Genomic DNA, 19640 nt, shown 5'->3' on the forward strand with positions numbered 1-19640 from the left:
TGCCCCGCGCCGTGCCGGCTGCTGCGCGGCTGGCAGCGGGAGGAGCGCCAGGAGGAGCGCCGGGCTGCCCGCAGGGGGTCCCCAGCGGCGCCCCGGGGGGGCTGCGGCACTGACCTCGCCTCCCCCGGTCCTGACTCCGCGTTGGGCAGGAGCCGGGGGGCCGGGAGCGGGGCTAACCTGGGGCTAACCCGGCCTGGCGGCGCTGCGCATCCCCCGGAGCGCGGCTCCCGCCGGGGGAGGGCGGCGGCGGCGGCCCCGGTAACCGGGGCGGGGCGCGGGGCGGGGCGGCGGGGCCGGGCTCGGCTCGGCTCGGAGCGGCTCGGCCCGGCATGCTGCTGCGGGTGCGCTCGGCGGTGGCGCACCTGGTGGCCGGGCTGGGCCCCGGGGCGGGCGCGCAGCCCCCGGCCGAGCCCCGGCGCGGCGGGGCGGGGGGCGGCGGCGGCGGCGGCGGGGGGGCGGCGGCGTTGTTCTGCCGGCCGGCCTTCCTGCAGCTGACGCCCGAGGAGCTGCGCCGCGCCGACGACCACACGGGCCGGGCCGTGCAGAGCCCCCGCGACGGCCGCCGCCGCCTGCCCTGGAGCACGGGCTACGCCGAGTGAGCGGGGCGGAGGAGGGGGGGGGGAGGGCGCGGGGCCGGTGCCCCCCGCCCGTTACCGGCTGTGCGGGACGCCCCGGGGGGGCCGTTAGAGATGGATCGGGGCCGGGGGACGGGACGGGACGGGACGAGCGGGTGGAAGCCGGCTCCTGGGCCGCCTGCCGCCGGGCGAGCTGTGCGGGGGGGGGCTGCTGCCCGCCGCCTTCCCAGCTCCGCTGTTTTCGGCAGCGATGTGCCCAGTGCCGGTGTCACGGACGGGGAACCGACACCGGGGGGGGGTGGGGAGTGGGGAAGGAACTGCTCGATCTCTCGCAGACCCCGGGAGGGGGGAGGAGGGAATTGAAGCCGTCTTGGGAACAGGACCTGACTCCGACTTCCCCTTCGAGGGCCTGGTTCCCTTCTCCTTTTACTGGGGGTGAGTTTCACCCTGAACCGAAGGCAGGTTTGAAGGCCAGCGGTACTGCTCCATGACACCGGTACTGCTCCATGACAACGGCCTGGTCCCGTGTCCCACGCATGAGCTGCTCTGCCCAGTGTCTTGGGAGCCTCCCGAGGTGCAGACTGGCTGGGGAGGTGCTGGGGTAGGAGTGCCCCGTGCTCGATCTCAGAGGAGCAGGAACCTTGCAGGCTCTGGGGGGAGCGAACGAAAACCACCCTCTGCTCAGCAGCAGGACTTCTCTTCTGTGTCTCGAGACTTACTTCTTTCTGCAAACCACTTGAAAAGTCCGTGCCCAAATAGCTCTTGTGCACATTTACTGCCTCCCCCCGTGAGCAGGTTTGGCAATCTGGATCTGAAATCTGCTTTGCCAGCATAAGCTGTAAAAAGTCGATGTGAATCTTTTTGCAAAAGTTCTGCTGGTTTCATTTTCATCTCCTCCCCTCTGAGCCACCTGCTCCCTCTGAGCAGTGCTGCTCTGACGATGAGGCCATAATCCCCTTGCAGTGTCTGAGCCCAGGCTGGCTGTGTGTGCACTGAGGCTGCTGCAGGTTTTCAGGCAGTTGCTCTTCTTGGGGCAGTGGTGGGGACCTGTGGCAAAGGCACCTTTTTCTGGCCACCTCCCTCTGCGGGTGCCCGACCAGCCGCTGTCCCTGGCCCCCGCGGTGCAGAGGGAGCAAGCGCTGCCACTGCCCCAGGTCAGCCCCCGCGGCTGGCCTGGGACCTCTGCTTGCCTGGCTGCTGCTGTGGAGGACGGGAGCCCCTGTGAGGAGTGGGGATGGGGGCAGGAATGGGGCTGGGGGGTGAGGTGCTGCTGGGGCGGCCTCTGCTGTGGCTGGGAGCCTGGCTCACCCCCGTTCTCAGCGAGTGAATTAGGGTTGGGTTTTCTGGAGTACCTATGGGCAAAACCTGATATTTCGGGTGCGAAAGAGTGAGTCTTGACACCTCGTTCCCTCCTTGCAGGGTGATAAATGCGGGCAAGAGCCAGCACAACGAGGACCAGGCGTGCTGCGAGGTGGTGTTTGTGGAGAGGAGGCCGAGCCCCAGGGGACACCCACCCTCCGGGGATGGCAGCAGGGAGCTGGATGGGGTGAGAGCAGCACGGGGTGAGAGCTGGAGCGGCCGCACGGCAGGAGGGGACGCGTGGCTGTGCCCTGCTGCTGGACTGGGGCTGGCTGGCACTGGGAGGCGCTGGCCCTTGTGCCCCTGTGGGCTGCCCCAGAGGAGCTAGCTGCTGCAGACGGGGCGCTGGCAGTGCCAGGTGTCAGCGCAGGGCTGGACTCGAGCCAGCGGCAGCCCTGTCCAGATGCCCTTCGTTAGCCGCCCACGTTGCTCCTGCCCGCGCCGCGCTGGGACACGCGAGGCAGAGGCAGAGCCCCGTGTCTGTGTCCCCGGCTGCTCGCTCTGCAGCAGTAGCCCCAGCTGCTCCCTGCCGCCCACCGTCTGCTTCCTCACAGCACTCGCTGAACCTTCCTCTCTCTCCCCGCAGGGCAGAAAGGGTTTTTATTTCCACTACTGGGCCTTGTTTGATGGCCACGCGGGCAGCGGTGCTGCCGTCATGGCATCCAGGAGGCTCCACCTGCACATCTGCGAGCAGCTCCGGGACCTCGTGGACATCCTGCAGGACCCCTCCCCGCCTCCCATCTGCCTCCAGCACGATGCCAGGGCTGGCGCAGCTGAGCTGAGCCGGACACCCATCAAAGAGGACAATGGAGAGGTCCCCAGCGATGCTCTGCCACGCTTTCACCTGGAGAAAGCAGTCTCTCATGAGAGCCTGGTGATCGGTGCCATCGAGAACGCCTTCAAGCACATGGTGAGCGATCCCTGGCCTGCGAGGACGCCTGTTGGGCACTGGCTGGGAGCGTTTGCTTTGCTTTCTGTCCCCTCCAGCAGGAGGCAGGTCTGCAGCGAGGGCTCCTGGCAGGGCGGCTCCTGCCCTAGTGTGATGCTGTCCCCTATTTCAGGGGTTCAAAGCACAGAGGCTTTGGGCTCGGGGCCTGTGCGGGTGCAGGGTTTGGTTGCACTTCGTTCCAGCAGTGCCCAGCTGCTCCCCTCCCGTCTTGTTCTCTCCTGCCTGCTCCACAGCCCCAAGGAAGCCGTGCCCCTGCTGCCCACAGGACCCCAGGCTGCATGGGGCAAGGTGCCCGGCCTCAGCCTGACGGAGCAGCAGGATGCTATTTTGGGCTGCTTGGACCTCTGCTTGCTGGTGGGGGCTGCTGCTCGTGCTGCCCAGACCCACTCTCTGTCTCCCCAGGATGACCAGATCGAGCAGGAGCGGGCATCCCAGAGCATCTCCGGGGGCTGCTGTGCCCTGGCCGCCGTCTACCTCATGGGCAAGTTCTACGTGGCCAACGCTGGTGACAGCAGGTACAGCCCCCGGCCTTCCCCCAGTACCGGGGCTTGCCCCAGTGTCAGGGCGGTGAGGAGCTGGGCTGTCTGGGGGAGGGCAGGAGCACCCAGAGCAACCTGCGGCCTGGCCACGAGCCCTGAGGACAGCGTGCCGTGCCGTGCCTCACTGTGCTCTCCGTGTTTGCCTGGTGCACTGAGGGGCTGCAGAATTTCCTCCTGAAATCTGGGACTTGCCACCTTCCATCTCAGCAGTGTCTCTGCTTTGCAGATGGCTCCGAATCGCACACCAGCCCCTGCCACCAGTGCTGGCCTGGGCTGTAAGATGGAGAGTGAAAATTGCCCTCAACAAAGCTGCAGAAAATGTGCGAGCATTAATTTTAGGGCACATTTCATACCAGTGAACTATTCCATCAGGACATGCAAGTCTGTGCGCAGACAAGGCTCGAGGGAGCTTGGAGGCCAAGGATTTTGCCTGACAAATTCATTTCCTTGGATGCATTACTGTAGTCGCTCCTGGGTGCGTTCGTACCGCACGAGAAACAGCAGGAAGGCAACTCCGTCTCACACAGAGGGCGAAGCTGCTTTGAACACTTCTTGCCCTGGGATGGCGGAGGAGATCTTGGTGCCTTTCTGCTGGGGGTGTGCAGAGCGGCGTGGGCAGGAGCCGCGAGCGGAGGCTGGAGGTGATGAGCAGGGATTGTGCTTGGCCTCTGCCAGTCTGCCGTGGGGCCGTGGGGTGCCGCGGGGCTGGGTGAGGACCACACCACCAGGGAGAGGCTGGGGCTGGAGGGGAGCCGCTTGCCCTCAGGTGCAGGGCCCTGCCTGGGGCTCCAGCTGCTGGCAGTGCCCGGGGAAGGCAGCGTGCATGGACACCACGGCTGTAGCCGTGCAGCTGGGCAAGGGTCTGCGCTCCCTCCTCGGGCACCAAAGCCCTCCAGAGCCAGGCTCACCTGGGCTCTGTGTCCCTGGAGGGGACTTGCAGCCCTTGACAGGACAGCGAGTGGGGCAGATGGGCCACAGGTATCAGATCCTCGATGCCCCCAGACCTCCAGAAACATCTCATAAACAGCCATTGTTTTAACCCATCAAACACTTTTTTAACCTGCAGCACTGGTGTGGGTGTGGGCTGGGCGCTTGCACCCTGTCCTGCAGCTGGTGACTTCTGCCTGTCCTGTGTGCAACTCCCCTGCTAACGGAGGCTTTGTAACCTTTGTGCTACTCCTTCTCTAACCATATCCCTTCTGGTTTGCTCTCCATCCCCTCTGCCCCATGCTTCCCTTCCATTTTCTCGTCCTCTCTCCCCTGCCCTGGGTGCAGGCTGCAGGGCTGGGCTGTGCCAGCCAGGAGCTGCTGTCCCTGCAGCTGGGGCTGGGCAGAGGGCCCGCAGCGGGGGGAGGACGCTGCACCCCTGGGGCAGCTGGGCAGGGAACCAGTGGGGCTGCCCCGAGCTGAGCCAGCCCACCCCATCCCCTCTCCTCCTCTCTAATCTCATCCTTCCATGTTTCATTGCAGGGCCATTATCATCCGTAACGGGGAAATCATTCCAATGTCCAGGGAGTTTACTCCAGAGACAGAGAGGCAGAGGCTGCAGTTTTTAGTAAGAAAGACCTTTCTTCTCATCTCATTCCTGCCGAGCCACCTCCCGGCCCCTCCGCAGCCCCCCAGTGCTCCCTGCCGGGGCTGTCCCCTCTGCGGGGTGCGGGGCCCTGCTGCAGGCACCCATCCGTCCTGGCCGGGGGGGTGCTGCCTGGGAGCTTCCCCCGCTCGCTGTGCCGTGGCTGCCGGGCTCCTGGCTCACTGCGGGACCGGGGATGCCAGGCTCTCGGCACGGCACCGGCACCGTGTTGGTAGGAGTGCGTGGAGCTGGTTCAGCCCATCTCGTTCGGCTCAGGCCCCGGGGCCACAGAGTGTCCCCTCCCCGTCGTGGCACCACGTCCTCCCTGCGTGCCACACCAGGCTGCTTTGTATCCCTGCGTGCAGGGGAGCGTGGCTCTGTGCCCTCCACCCGTGGTGCCCCCTCGTGTGTTTGGGGGGGCCACAGCGCTGTGCTCAGTCCTACTTTCGTGCCTGGTTGCCCCCTGGGGGGCAGCTGAAGTGTGCCAGCGGATTTCTAGCTTTCTTCCTGAAAGCTCCCTTTCCTGCTTGTCCTGGACAAACCTTTCTGTGCTGTACAATGAGACTTTTTAAGGTTATAAAGACCTCTCTGACGGCAGCACGGAGGAGGAGGCGTTTCTGCTAGAGGAGGTCTTGCTGGATGTGATTTCCTGGCTTGCAGCATATTTGGAAAAACACTAAGGCACTTTTTCTCAAATCTATTTTTGAATGACCACGGGGAAGAAATTGCTGTGAGCAGGATCCTCTCCAGCCGGCTGCGATGCGCAGGGCACGCAGGCAGAGGGCCAGGCGCATGCTTACTCCGCCGCGCTGTGGCCAGGCTGTGGCTGGGGCTCTCCATGCCTCTGCACCAACACCGCCCTTCTCCCCGAGGGCTCTTCCCCTTTCTTTCAGCTCCTCTCTTCCTCCACCTGCATTTTCCAGCACCGTCCCAATCCCTGGCGCCTGCAGGCTGTGCTTGGGGAAGCTCCAGGGCTGCTGGTGCAGGGTTCGGCCGGGGCTTCCTGGCTCAGGGCATGCTGGGGTTTGCTGGGTGCGGTGCGGGGGGTTCTGTGGGATGCAGCTGAGGCCGACACCCGCAGGGTGCTGGGGAGGTGGCTCCGGGGCTGGGTCCCTGGGGGGCCCCTGCTCCGCAGGAGCAGCGCAGTGACAGCTCAGCACGGGGTAGCGATGCTCACGGGAGCACTGGCGGTCACCTGAACACGGCAGGGGCCGGCGGGTGTCCTGGCACAGGCTCTGTGCTGCTTCTCGCTCCCCGTCCCAGGCCGTGGCTGCAGCCAGGACGTGCTCTCAGGGAAGAGGTCTCAGCTCTTCGCCCAGCGAGCCCCGCGCTGCGTGCTGAGCCAGGGCCCCGGGAGGTCTGCAGCTCTGCCTCCTCCTGGGCCAATTCCACCTTCTCCTGGAACTTGCCCTCTTTATGGTCTCTTTTGGGTTTATTTCCCCAAACTCCTTGCTCAGCACTGGCATGGCCACCCTGAGCTGCTCCTTTCCTCTGGGTGTAGCTCAGGAGGGTGCCTCGGAGGCTGCGGCACCGCTCCCTGCTGGCGTTGCAGTTGGAGCAGCTGATGTTATCCCCACCCCACAGCACCGAGCCCATTTCCCGGCAGGCTGGTGTGCCGGCTGTCTCGTGCGGCGTGGGGGTGCCCGGTGGGCGATGCCAGCCCAGGGGGTGGGCGATGCTGGCAGGACCCCGCTCCTGGCACCACGGCTGAGCCCTCTGCTTCGTCCCGCAGGCGTTCCTGAGGCCTGAGCTGCTGGGGAAGGAGTTCACGCACCTCGAGTTCCCCCGCAGGATCCAGCCCAAGGAGCTGGGGAAGAAGATGCTGTACAGAGACCAAAACATGAACGGCTGGTAACCCTGCTGCCCCCCCGGAGGCTGCTGGCTCCAGCTCCCTTCCTTGTGCGGGCCCTGGGGCATGCTGGTGTCCTGTCCAGGGATGCCTGTCCATGTCCTGAGCGCACAGGGGAGGCGCTGGAAGCTCTTGCCTGCCTGCTGACACGTTGCCTCTGGCTTGCTTTAACCAGGGCTTACAAAAAGATCGAAGAGGATGACCTGAAGTTTCCACTAATCTATGGGGAAGGCAAAAAGGTAGAGTGCTGGGCATGAGCTGTGCGGGGCGGGGTCCCCCTGCCTGGGAGGGGGCGGTGTGGTGGCACCGCAGGGCCGCTTTCAGTCTGCCCGTGCTGACTTGCAGGATGCAGCTCGCATTTTTGCTAGCGCTGTTGCAGCTCCAACACCACGTGCGTTTTCTCAGCTGGGAATGGAGGTGGAGATGAAGCAGCTTCAAGCTTTCTTTTGGTTTCGCCTTCCTCCAGGCTCGGGTGATGGCCACAATCGGGGTCACGCGCGGCCTGGGAGACCACGACCTCAAGGTGTTCAGCTCCAACATCCACATCAAGCCCTTCCTGTCCTGCTTCCCGGAGGTGAGCCTGGCCTCTGGCTGCTCCTCGCCCAAGGGCTCCTGCGACGGCTGGAGCCGGTCGGGGTGCCCGGACTCGCGGTGCGCTTGGAGCGTGTGGCGGTGCCGGGGGGCTGTCCACGAGCCTCGTCTGCCCTCACTCTCGTGTCTTGCCCCATTCCTTCCCAGGTTAGGGTTTACGACCTCACGCAGTACGAGCACTGCCCTGACGACGTTCTGGTCTTGGGCACCGACGGGCTCTGGGATGTCACCAACGACGAGGAGGTGGCCAGCGTGGTGATGGAGGTGCTGACGAGCTATGAGCCCAATGACCTGTGCAGGTGAGCTGCGAGTGGGGAGGGGACAAGCGTGGCCTGCACTGTGACATCCCACTTGGTCTTGTTCCCTGGAGCAGTGTCGTGGCCACGTACCTGCTGGCCTTGGGGCTGTTGCTCCGCAGTACACAGCACACGTCTGGATGTGTGTGTCTGAGCTTGGATCTCTCTGAGGGAGCCTTTCCTGCACCTCTGGCTCCTCCAGCTTCTCCTTCCCTGCTGGGGCCAGCAGTGTGGTGCCTCGCAGCCTGCTGGCTGTGGGCCTGGGGTGCTGCTGACCCACGCTGTGCTCTGCCCGCCCAGGTACACGATGGTGGCCCAGGAGCTGGTGGTGCGCTCCAGGGGGGTCCTGAAGGAGCGGGGCTGGCGGCTGCCCAATGACAGGCTGGGCTCCGGCGATGACATCTCTGTCTTCGTGATCCCCCTGGGTGGCCCGGGGAACTACGCGTGATGCCCCATGACCTGGGGCAGAGGGGCTCGCGCTGCCTGGACAGGCGCGAGCAGGACCTGGTGCTGCCTCGGGGCACCTCTCCCTTCAGCGCTTGTTTCCTGAGCTGACCACAAGAGGAGAAACTTGGAGCCTCCGCCTGCGGCCCTCCCAGCCCCTGCCCAGAGCCCCCCTCACGTGCTGCGTCCCAGCACCCTGCAGAGATGGAAGGGCCTTGGACGGAGTGGGGACTGGGCTCAGGGGATGTTTTTCGTGCTGCCATTTTCTTGATTGCTGTGAAGAGCCCAAATGCTCCCTGGCTTCTCAGCGCATGCTTGGCACCTTGTCCTGGCCTGGAGGTGCTGGTTACAGCCATCGGGCTGGGAGGCCGAGCACTCCTGCCTGGTGAGGCCTGTACTTGCTGCTGCAGTCACCTCCCCCTGGCCCTGCCCTGTGAAGTTTGCACCACAGACACTGAAACTGCTGCTGCTGGGCCGGGTGCTGTGTCCGGATGGCTGTGCCCAGGCCCGAGCAGCCCACCTGGGGGTGCTGGGGTGGGGGGTGAGCCCCATGACTGATGCCCTAGCCTTGTGCTTGCCCCCTTGGGCTCCTCCAGCCTCCATCCCCAGCTGGGCACTTGGTCTCGGTCTCAGGTTTGGGAGGACGTGGCAGCGCTCAGTCACTGTGGTGCATGGCGAGCACCTGGTAGGAAAGGAGCAGTTGCACTTGCATGTGTCTGCCAGCCCCTGGCTGTGCCACGGGCTCTGCCCACCACATCTCTTCATGCCTTGGATCACTGCTGTGTTTCTAGAGCCAATTATTTATTGTTAACTGTAGAGCTGAGCTGGGAAGCATCTAAATTCTTTCTCGGTACGGGGTGGTGGTTGGTAGGAATATAGGTCTGTGTTTCTGAGCAGTTCTAATTTGGCCACTGCTGAGCAGCAGTTGCAGAGCAGCCCCGTTCAGCCAAGCTTAACAGCTTAAACATGCTGCATGGGTCTGCTTAGCTGAGGGCTGGGAACCCACAATAAAAGCAGCTTGGTTGTCACTGGGGGAAAAAATGACAGCTCGGTCCTTTTCCTTCGTCTAAGAGCTGGCGCTGAGCAGAGCTGTAGCAGCAGTTGTTCTCTCCATAGTATTTTGTTTTGCATCCTGCATACCTCTGACCTGCAGCTCTGCAGAGTATCGCATCCCACCAAAACGTGAGGGCTGCCGTCGTGGCCGGGGGGTGGGGGGGGGGGACAGCCGGGCCCTGGCCCTTGCTTTGAAAGGCCCTGTGGCACCAGCAGTTCGTGTCCTGCTGTCACTGGGTGCGGCCAGCTCTCATCAAGTGTCACCTCTGGTAAATGTTGGTTGTCTCTTGTAATCAGCGAGATGTAAATAAACTGGGTGCACTTAGTGGAAGTGAAAGCTATCCAGCGAGATTTTAACCTATTGACGTTTTTGTGCTGAAGGGAGCAGGGAGAGATGCTGGGACTGGAGCAGCTGTCCTGGCGTAGCACTGTTTAAATAAAGGTGCCACTCGCAATCCCACTTCAAAGACTTACTTGCAGAACTCCTGCAAAGAAGACTTACCTAAAATCCAATTAGTGATGATTAATTTGTGTAGGCAGGCTCGGTAATCATGTGAGCTGCCGTCTGCCTGCCCTTGCGCCAGCCAGAGCACCCTGAGACCCTTGCACGTGGGGATGGGGAGCCCCCGCTCCCTGGGCAGGGCCACAGGGGGGTCGGTGACCCAAGGGGCCCTGGCTGGCGAGCGCTGTGGTGGTCTCCCTGCCCACGGGCCCCCCCTCCTGTGGCTGTGCCACCGGTGCTGTGGGAGCTGGGGCGTCCTGGCTGGGCTGCCTGCTGGAAGCACCCCTGCGCTCGCATATCTGCCAGTTGCACCCACCGTCCTGGTGCTCCTGGGCTGATGCTTGCCCGTGCAGCCCAGTTCCCCCAGTTTGTGCAGCCCAGTTGCTCTTGGCTGCCGCTGGCTGGGAACCAGCTCTGCCTCCCGCAGCTGCTGGGTGAGGCGAGGCGGCGTGGGCACAGGCTGCATTTAGCGCTGCCTCTGCGGTTCCCTTTCTTACTACGGAAACATTTCCTTTGGCGCCAGCTCCTGGCCTGGGGCTTGACAAATTAAGGAAAAGTTGTCCCCGAGACCTGAAAATAGAAACCGTTCGTAGGCCGGGGCCCGGGCCAGGACCGGGGCTGCCGCTCCCTGGCCGCGCTGCAGGGATCGGCGGGAGCCGTGCGGGGCCGGGGGGGAGCGGGGGCTGCGGGCCGGGGGCTGCCGAGGCACCGCCGCTCTCCGCCCTCGGCGCTGCCCGGCGGGGTCTGGGTGAGGCAACCCCGGCTCCCCTGGGCGCGGCCGCTGCTTCGGGGGCCGGTGCCGGGGCTGCCGCTCTCCTCCCGTCGGTAACGACACCCGGGGGCAGCTCGGGGGCGGGGGGGGCACGGGGCCGGGCCGGGTCGGGCCGGGGACCGCGGGCGGCCGGGCTCAGCCCGCCGGGGGCGCTGGCGAAGGGGGCAGCGCGGGGCCGGGTCCCGGCTCGGCTCGGCTCGGTTCGGCCCCGCGCGCTCCGCCCCCCGCGGGCGGCCCCAGGCCGGGGCGGCCCCGCCCGAGCCGCGCTGCGGAGCCGGGGCTGGAGCCGGGGCCGGGAGCGGGGCCGGAGCTGCGGCGGAGCGAGGTGCGGGCAGCGCTTGGGGCGCGGAGGCCAGGGGAGCCCCGCGGCGGGGGGGGGGCAGCGACGGGGCCGGGGGCTTGGCGGGGGTCGGGGCTCACCGGCACGGGAGTGTGGGGGGGGGGGGGCAGCGCTGGGGGGGGCAGCGCTGAGGGGGCCGCGGCGGGGCCGGGCTCGGGGGGGTCCCCGGGGCTGCCCTGGGCAGCGGCGAGGCCCGAGGGGGCGAACGGCCCCGGCCCCGCCGTGCCTGCTCCAGAAAAAGGGACAAAGTCGGCTCTGCTCGCCGCGGAGCTCGGTGTTAAACATTTATACGAGGGGGGTGGCGGACAGCTGTGTAATGTCTTAGGAGCAGGGGCGCATTCCAAAAGCATGAGCGCGCCGCTGCCCCAGCGCCCGGCGGCCCCCCAGCCCTTCCCGAGCCCCCCCCAGCCCTTCCCGCGGCCCCGGAGCCCCTCGGAGCCCCCCGAGCCGTGGCCGGGCCCTGGGCGGCTCTGCGGACGGCTCTGCGCTGCCTTCCCCTTCCTCCAAGCGCCTTCGGGGGTCCCGGCAGTTTCAGCGCACCTTTCGGCTCTTCCCTCTTGGCTGCGGCTGGCAGGGCTAATTGCACGCCTGAAACTGAGCCCGTGTTCCTGACAGCCTCGGCGTCTGCAGGGAGATGCTTTTCCAAGTGGAGAAGGAGCCAAGTCACTGCCTGCCAACAGGTTATCCGGGGCGTTTAACCGTTCTTACCTGGTGGCCTGCAGTTTGCACTGGGGAGGCCCCATTGACAGAGTAAGAAAGGTGTTAGCAAATATTGGCTGGCCCTGGGGCAGTGGCTGTGAGGCACTGCGCCACTCCGGGCATCCACTCAGATTGGGGCACCAAAGCTTTCGGCGAGGTCCTCGTGCTGCTGTGAGCCGGGGAAGGCTGGCCCTTGGCGGGAGGCGCAGTAAGGATGTCCTCTGGGGTAGGAGGTGAGGGCAGGAGGCGAACAGACACCGAATGGAGCCCAAAGTGGGAAGGAGGAGGGCTCGCTGCCACCTCGGCTCGCCGGAGGGGTGTTCCTTGCTGCCTGCTCCTGCTGTGCCACATAGTTTGCTCATATTGTTTTCAGTGTGCCCAATTAAAATAAAATACATTCGGTAGCTTTAGCAGTTCAGCAGCAATACATAAAAAGTTAGCTTCTCTTCGTTAGCTTCTTCTTCTTTAGTGATACCCAAAAGTCCGGAGTCCATGGCTGTTGTCCTGAAGTCAGAACTGTGAGCTTCATTTCAAAGGTTCTGTGCACTTGTGGTGTATTCACTGCTCCAAGGGCGGTCATCCTGCTCTCGCTTCCTTGGGTGTTATCATACGACAGAAGACGTTTAAGTTAGTTACAATAAGACTCCTTGTTCCTGTTAGTGTTTGTATAATGCGTTGATTTCTGAGTATCTGCACACAAACTACCAGCCCTGCAAAACAAGCCGTGTGGGATTTGCTGAGCAATAATCCCACGAGGTCCCGGCTGGCAAAGGAGGGGCTCTGCTGCTCTAAGGGGCTGGAGGGGGTTGAAGAGGGAGCTGTGTGCTCCACAGCGTTTCTCCCTGGCAGCAGCGAGCAGCAGGCACAAGTTTTCCCACAAATACAAGCACTCCGGGTATCGTGACCAAGATACGCCCAGGAGCTGGGAGTGGAGCTTCACTGCCATGGTGTTTCACTTTGGCATTGCTCTTCCCTTCCAGCTGTTGGAATGGTTTTCTGCTTCTGTTTAAGAATCCCCCTGATACCCGAGCCAGGAACTTGTCTGGCGCTGTGGGACTTGCTGCTGGTGATTCACGCACATAGCTGCGTACCCCTGCCATTGTCCCCAGACGCCTTCAGTCCCCTTAGAATGATTTTAGCTTCAGGGACGGCAGTAGCCGTGAAACACTCTTGTGAGGCTCCCCGCTTTGCTGTCACAGAGCTGCATGCAACCGGTCGGGGGGGGTGGGAGCCTCCCCCCTGCTGGGGTTTCTGGGGGTGCTGTCACCAGCCCCGGCCCCGCTGGGCTCCGGCAGTGCCAGCACCGACCCACGCCTGCCCGAAAGCGGCTCCTGTTTGCCTCTCTCCTGGGGACCTGTCCTGATGTGCCCTCGCCTGGCGCGTTTCGGGATGTGGCAGCAGCCCTTTGCACACACAAAGCCATGTTTAGAAGTGGAGACAGCCTGTCCTCTGCTGCTCTGGGTAGAAAACCTTGTTTGTGTTCCCTGCTAGTGTTTCGTGCTCTCTGGGTGCCGCGAGCTCCCTTGGATCTCGTCTGCGTTACGGGTTGCGCTGCCTGAGCTGAAGGCCTGTGCTTTGGGGGATTTGAAACCCAGTTAAATTCCTCGTCAATATTTTAGCCTTGAACCTGGTTTGTGTTGCAATTAGCTCGGCTCCTTCCCAAGCAGAAGTTAAATCAAAACAGTCTGAGTACCCAGGATGCCTGAGTACCCAGGACACTGTTGTTTGTTAAACCTCTGGAAGTTTAGCAGAAGCTGAAGACACAGCAGCGCCGAGTGGACGGAAGCCTATCTCGGTCCCTTCAAAGGCTCGGTTTCCTCCCATAGTGCTGGGGGGGCCCCCACGGCCGCAGCCCTGCCCGGGGCCGCAGGAGCTGGGCCCTTGGCTTCCCCCTCCAGCTGTGAGCCCTGCAGCTTTGGGGACGTAGTGAACTCGGCATCTGAAGTGGTGGGGTCCGAACGGTGGTGCTGAGTGTTTCGTTAGCCCCTAGTCCTAGAGGAGTGACTACAGAGGTGCCAGAGGTGGAGAAATATTTTGGATGGTCTGTCAGGAAGCCTGTAGGGAGTTGTCTTCTGACAGCTCAGCAAACTGCCGCGGCAGGACGTGGCCGCGAGCCCCAGGTCTGTCCTCTTGCCTGTCCTCCTGCCTGTTCTCTGTCTTCTGCCAGGAGAGGCCGGCGGCCGTGCAAGTGCTGCCTGATGCTGGGCCTCTGTCTCACCCTGCTCACCACTGCTGGTCCCAGGTGAGGGGGGCTGCTGAGCGGGGCCGGGGCCAGCCCTGCCGTGGGGCAGCGCCGGGTGTCCCTGCAAAGGTCTGATGCCTTCTTCAAAGCGTTAATGTCTCCCTCTGCCATTTCCTGAGATCCGGTAACAGAAACTAGATGAAAGATGCATCCTGCTCCGGAGGAATTCCCCGTTTCCTGCTCAGCAGGAACTTTGCTTTTTGAGGCATGAGGCTCAGGAGAGGCTGATCACGTAACAGCTGTGCCCGAGCCCTTGCTATTTTTATGATGATGACTTTAGAATAGCTGCTTGGAGGATGGAGCGGAGCAATTTTGTTTCGTTTTGCAATTTCTTGGCTTGCCGGAGGAGCTGCCCGTTCAGGGCTGGGCTGCGCTGACCCGCGGCAGTCAGCGCTGGAGGAAGCGGCGGTGCCACGAGACGTGCGTTGTGCCCACGTGCCCGAGCACGGCCCGGCTGCGGAGCTGCAGCCCCAGCACCCTGCAAAGGCTGGGTCGGTGCTGCTCAGCACCGGGTGCTGGCAGGCAGGTGCCACTCTGTTTCATGCGCTCCATGGAGGAGCACAAGGCGTCTGAACTGAGGCACCCGCAGCGCTGCTCCCGCTGTGCCCTCAGGTGCTGTGTGCGCCAGGCTCGCTGTGGCCAGGCAGCAGCCCTTACAGGGACTCCGGGCAGTTAATGGTAGAAGAGTTCAAAATCTTCCCGGCCTCCTCCCGCCCTCCCTTTGGAGGCCGGCCTCGCATTAGCAATGGGCTATTTCTGGGCCACTCGGCTGAGTAATGGAATGAGTTGTGCTGAGATTTTGGGCGGGTCGGTGCCTCTGCCCCGTGAGTCACCGGCGGGCAGGGCTCGAGGCGCTGCTGGGGCCCCCCTGCTCAGGGTGGGTGCTGGCCCCAGCCCCAGCCCTGTCCCTGTCAGCTCCTGCTGGGGGCCGTGGGGGTGGGCTGGGCTGTGCAGCCCCTCTCTGCTGGGAGCCGGCAGCCCCCTGCGCGCCGCGTGGCTGTGTGCAGATCAGGTCTCAGGTCAGATATCCTGCGGGCTCGGCACGGGCAGACCTCGTCTCCCTGTCTGGCCCTGGGCTGCCTGCCTCCGCTGCTGTTCTCTGTTCCTTGTGCTGCAGATGTGTCTCCCCCTGCCTTGTACTGCGTAGATACCAGCACTTCCCACAGCACCTTTCTTCCTCCATCACTCTGAGGTGCGGAATACCAAAGCAGCAAATCACATTTTACTGTGGGCAAAGGCATTTTCTAGTATATATTTTTGCCCATGAGCTTTCCTTTTCCTGTGCTGTGGAGATGGTGGCAGGTGACTGGACGAGTCTTTGCCCAGATGAGAAGGCTGGTTTGCAACAGGGGGGATGCACTTCTTGTATCCCAAGGGATATGCCACCCTTGAGCCCCACCTCCCCGAGGGCAGGAGACAGCAGACTGCTCCATCCCTTCCCTGGCTCCATACCTCAAACGTGGTGCCTCCTCCTCGTGCCCTCCCCGGCTGGTTGCCCATGCGTGGGGCTGGGGGGTTCCTGGCCCAGCTGGGGAGCCGTGGGGCGGCAGGAGGAGGAGGAGGAGGGCAGGGGGACGTGGGGTGTGAGCCGTGCCGGGGGGCTCCCCTCAGAGCTCAGCCTGGCAGAGGAGCCTGCTGGGCACTTCGGGTGCCTTCTTCAGCTTTGGCGGCGCACAAACGTGCTCGCCCTGTGCTGGGGCACGCTGCTCACCGGGGTGAGAGTTTTACGTGTGAGGCTCTGGTGGAGGATTGCTGGATCCTGCCGGGCCCTTGGTCCTCTCTCTTCTCTCATTACAAGTGCTGCCTTACTCTTTTTATTAATGCCTCTACAGCAGTCTGCAGCCACAAAACATTCGTGCTTCACCTTGTTAGCCCAAGTGCTTATAACTTGTGGAGATCTGGGGCTGTGGCCAGAGCCCGTATCTGGATGAAACCTTTCTGTCTCCTGCTCGGTCTGCGGGAGCTGCGGTGATGCTGGGCGCTGGGAGGGTTTGTGGGAGGCTGCGGAGTGGGGCACAGCCCTGGGAGGTTTCCGTGGGGCAGAGGCAGCTTGGGGGTGACCTGCTAAGTGTGCAGATAAGAGGAGCTCTCTGCAGCCTGCTTTGAAATGCAAGTCAGCCACAGTGTCTAATTTCTTAATCCCTCGCTTACAGCTAATTACAATGCAGCCTTACTCGTGTTTTTCTCTTTTCCTTCCTTTATGTCAGGGCAGGGTGTGTGTGTAATCGCCCTGGGAGACGCTGGCTTCTCTCGCAGGAGCTGTTTGTGTGCTGGGCTCCGGCTGAGCGCAGCGTGGGGCATTGCCAGGATCCTGAGCGTGCTCTGGGGGAGCGGTGGCAGCTCCGAGCCGTGGGTGTACGCATCCCTCCTGCGGGGTTACGGCAGCTGAATCACCCCAGCACCTCGAGCAAACACCTGCCTGCCAGGGCTGCCGCAGCTCTGCAACAAGCGGAGCCCCTGCCTTCGTGCCTGGCCCCTTGCGAGCGGCTTTCTGGTGAGCTGCAGCCTCCCCAGCCCGCAGAGCAGTGCGTGCCCTCCCAGGGATTAAACCGTGAGCTGTCATCGTGCGCCTTGCCCTGGATTCCTGCAGGGATGGAGAAGTAATGGTGTCATGCGGGTGCCTAAGAAATGGGTCGGGCTCTGGACCGAACTTTCTGGGGCCTGGAGGTGTCAGAGGGCTGCTGGGTCCCAGCCTGAGGGTGAGGAGGGCTGCGATCCCAGCCCTGCTGCTCGATCAGACTTCAGGGCAGGCATTTCCTGGCATCCTGCTGGGCCATTCCCAGCTTCAGCTGTAATCGCATCCTGTAACTCAGGGATGTGAGGCGTAGTCTTACTTACGGGGGAGCATCCATTTCACTAGGGGCAGAAGGCAGCTGGCTTGGCTGGGGGGCTTGGCTCTGCTTGCTGAGCCATGGCTGGCAGCTTCTCCTGCCCCGGTGTCAGTTCCCAGCTGGGTGGCAAAGGCTCCTTTGTGACAGGCCTGGGACAGGGCCAGCCCAGCGCCCGGTGCCAGGCACAGGTCGGGCTTGCTCAGGGCCCCGAAAGCTCAGCTTGGCGCTCTCCTGCCACTGAGCTGATTATTTCGGAGCCAGTGAGCATGCCTGGGTGACACCCTGAAGAATTTATAATCTGAAAATAGAGCCAGAGGGTGTGTGCAACTGAGGTCACCACACAGCCCGTGTGCCCGGGTTGGTGGCATAGCGAGGAAACTCAGCTGGGGGAGTTGGTGGCCGGGGCTGGGCAGCCGCGCTCTGCAGCGTTACGGGCTGAAAGACGCTCGTCTCGGTAAGGCGGAGCTGGTGCTTTTGCAGGGGGTCCCCACATGCAGCCTCTGCACCGCTTGCGGCGGCTGGGCCATTGCACGCAGCGCTCCTCGCAGTGGTGGGTGTAAATGTGGGGCTGGTTCCAGCTGCACTGCTCCCTGCAGTGCCTGTGGGCTGCTCTCCTGCTGCCTGCCTCCTGCCCTGGAAGCTGCTCACGCCGAGGTGTGCTGACGTGCCCGGTCGTGCGCTCTCCGGGGCAGCTGCGCAAGAGACCGTGGGGTGTCGGGGCCAGGAGGGACCGGGTGTGCGCACTGCCTGTGGCCGCGGCCCTGCTCACCGGTCCCCTCCCGTTCCCGCAGCGATGGCAGCCATCAGGAAGAAACTGGTGATCGTGGGAGACGGTGCCTGCGGGAAGACGTGCCTGCTGATCGTGTTCAGCAAGGACCAGTTCCCCGAGGTCTACGTGCCAACGGTGTTCGAGAACTACATTGCTGACATTGAGGTTGACGGGAAGCAGGTGAGGGCTGTGGCTGGGCACCGGTTCCCGCGGCTCTGCAGGGGGTGGTGGTGAAGGAGCTCCGGGGACAGTGTGCCCTCGCACACCGCCACCACCCGGCACTGCAGCGTGGCGAGGTTCGGGCAGCTCCGACGCTCCCTGCACCGGCAGAGCTCGGATGGGAGCCCCGCGGCTCCTGGGTTTCTGGGTCACCCTGAACCTGCCCCAGTTTGAAAAGGACCCTGGTTATAGCCGAGGGAGATAAAGTGATGCTCTGGGCCCGACGAGCCTGCCTGCAGGGTCTGCGAGCTGCTGAGCCACATCCCTCTGCCCCGCAGGTGGAGCTGGCGCTGTGGGACACGGCAGGACAGGAGGACTATGACAGACTGCGGCCCCTCTCGTACCCAGACACGGACGTTATTCTCATGTGCTTTTCTATCGACAGCCCGGATAGCCTAGGTAGGGTCCAGGGAAAGAGGGGAAACCTGGGGTCCTGCAGAGCTGGGTGCTGCTGGCTGAGCCCCTGCTGCCACCCTGAGCTCTGGGAAGACCCTGTGCCATTGTGTTTGGGGGTGTCAGGTCTCCCCACTGCACCCCGTGGCTTTATGTGCGCCCTGAGAAGATGCTGGGAATGCACGAGGTTGGGGAGCTTGGGGAGGGCACAGCCTGGGCTGGGACCGTGCTGCTGTGCATCCCAGCGCCCCTTGGCTCAGTGGCTGCGCGCTGCCTCCCGCAGAGAACATCCCGGAGAAGTGGACCCCGGAGGTGAAGCACTTCTGCCCCAACGTGCCCATCATCCTGGTGGGGAACAAGAAGGACCTGCGGAACGACGAGCACACGCGGCGGGAGCTGGCGAAGATGAAGCAGGTGGGGAATGTGCTGGAGCTGGGCGCGTGGCTGTCGGGGGTGTCCTGGCTTTGCGGTGTGCGAGGGGCTGGGGCCTGGGGGCCCCGCTCCCTGTGCCACCTCCCCGGGGTTCCCTCTTGCAGCGCCTGGTCCAGGCGCTGGGGGATGCCCCGCAGGCCGTCGCTGTGCTTCTCGCTGCTGTCGTCGGGTGATGTTCCTAAGCCTCCTTTTTGATGCCGTGTAGGAGCCCGTGAAGCCAGAGGAGGGAAGAGACATGGCCAACCGCATCAACGCCTTCGGCTACCTCGAGTGCTCGGCCAAGACAAAGGAGGGCGTGCGGGAAGTCTTCGAGATGGCTACCCGCGCGGGGCTGCAGGTCAGGAAGAACAAGAAGCGCAGGGGCTGCCCGCTGCTGTGAGCAGCCGGCCGGCGAGGCGGGCACTGTCCCAAGCAGCATCCGGACACCACAGCGAGAGCTCGTCCTGCCCGCAGCTGCCCCGGACCCTCCTCCTGAGAGCTGCCCCAGGTACGCGGGCATCCCTGTGCCCTGCCGGGGGGGGCAATGCCTTCAGTCCCTGCCGCTCCCCGCGGACAGCACGGTGCGTTCGGGCAGCTCCGTGTTGCCCCGTTTTACACCGATCCCCCCAATTTCACCTGTGCCGTGCGCTGGGCAGGGCTCATGGCCCGGGGGCTGCTGGCCGCCCCCCACGGCTTGTGGCCATGGTCTGCTCGGGCCCCCAGCTCTCTGCCCCTGCCCAGGACGGCGCCCACCGGGGTTTCATAGGGACTTGCCCGGGGCAGCTTTCAGCCCTGTCCGGGCACAGCCGGGCCCGGCTGCTGCCAGGAGCACTCCCCAGGCCTGGTGCCGGGGCAGGGCCTTGTCCAGCCGCCTCCGAGGCTGAATCACTACGGACTTAGCACCAGTAAATTGAACTGTGTAATTGGGAGAATAAATGCAAACTGGTATTTCAGTAATTGCAGCGCTGTTTCCATGGCCTCCTTACTGGTCCTGGTCCGTGCCCCTTGTGCCCCCAGGCAGGCCCCAGGACTCAACACCAACACTCTAAATGTTTTCTCTAAATGTTTATTCGGGGAAAGAAAGTTGTGTGTGTCTGCACACCGCCCAGCTTGGGGGCCAGGTGAGAGCAGTCAAAGGCAATTGGTTTTCTTTGGCTGTATCAAAAACTGATTAAAATAAAATTGGTCCATGGTCCCATGCTGCGGGGGGGGGGGGGGTCTGTGCCCTGCGGTC

At 63.6% G+C, this 19640-nt stretch overlaps 2 protein-coding genes across 2 annotated transcripts; both read left to right on the plus strand.

The window, feature by feature from the left end:
* The first annotated feature begins 329 nt into the window (after nucleotides 1-329).
* Nucleotides 330-9567, plus strand: PPM1J (protein phosphatase, Mg2+/Mn2+ dependent 1J). Its single transcript, XM_035561422.2, has 10 exons — nucleotides 330-595; nucleotides 1995-2121; nucleotides 2521-2844; nucleotides 3286-3398; nucleotides 4893-4977; nucleotides 6728-6846; nucleotides 7020-7083; nucleotides 7311-7418; nucleotides 7583-7734; nucleotides 8032-9567. Exons 1-10 carry the CDS (start codon nucleotides 330-332, stop codon nucleotides 8177-8179), a joined length of 1506 nt encoding a protein of 501 aa, XP_035417315.1. The 3' UTR covers nucleotides 8180-9567.
* A 1150-nt stretch (nucleotides 9568-10717) lies between these two features.
* RHOC (ras homolog family member C) lies at nucleotides 10718-19368 on the plus strand. The gene is made up of 5 exons (XM_035561426.2): nucleotides 10718-10827; nucleotides 17406-17563; nucleotides 17881-18001; nucleotides 18279-18409; nucleotides 18633-19368. Exons 2-5 carry the CDS (start codon nucleotides 17408-17410, stop codon nucleotides 18804-18806), a joined length of 582 nt encoding a protein of 193 aa, XP_035417319.1. The 5' UTR covers nucleotides 10718-10827; nucleotides 17406-17407; the 3' UTR covers nucleotides 18807-19368.
* The last annotated feature ends 272 nt before the right edge of the window (nucleotides 19369-19640 follow it).

This window comes from Cygnus atratus, chromosome 24 (genome assembly GCF_013377495.2).
Source record: "Cygnus atratus isolate AKBS03 ecotype Queensland, Australia chromosome 24, CAtr_DNAZoo_HiC_assembly, whole genome shotgun sequence".
Lineage (NCBI taxonomy): Eukaryota > Metazoa > Chordata > Aves > Anseriformes > Anatidae > Cygnus > Cygnus atratus.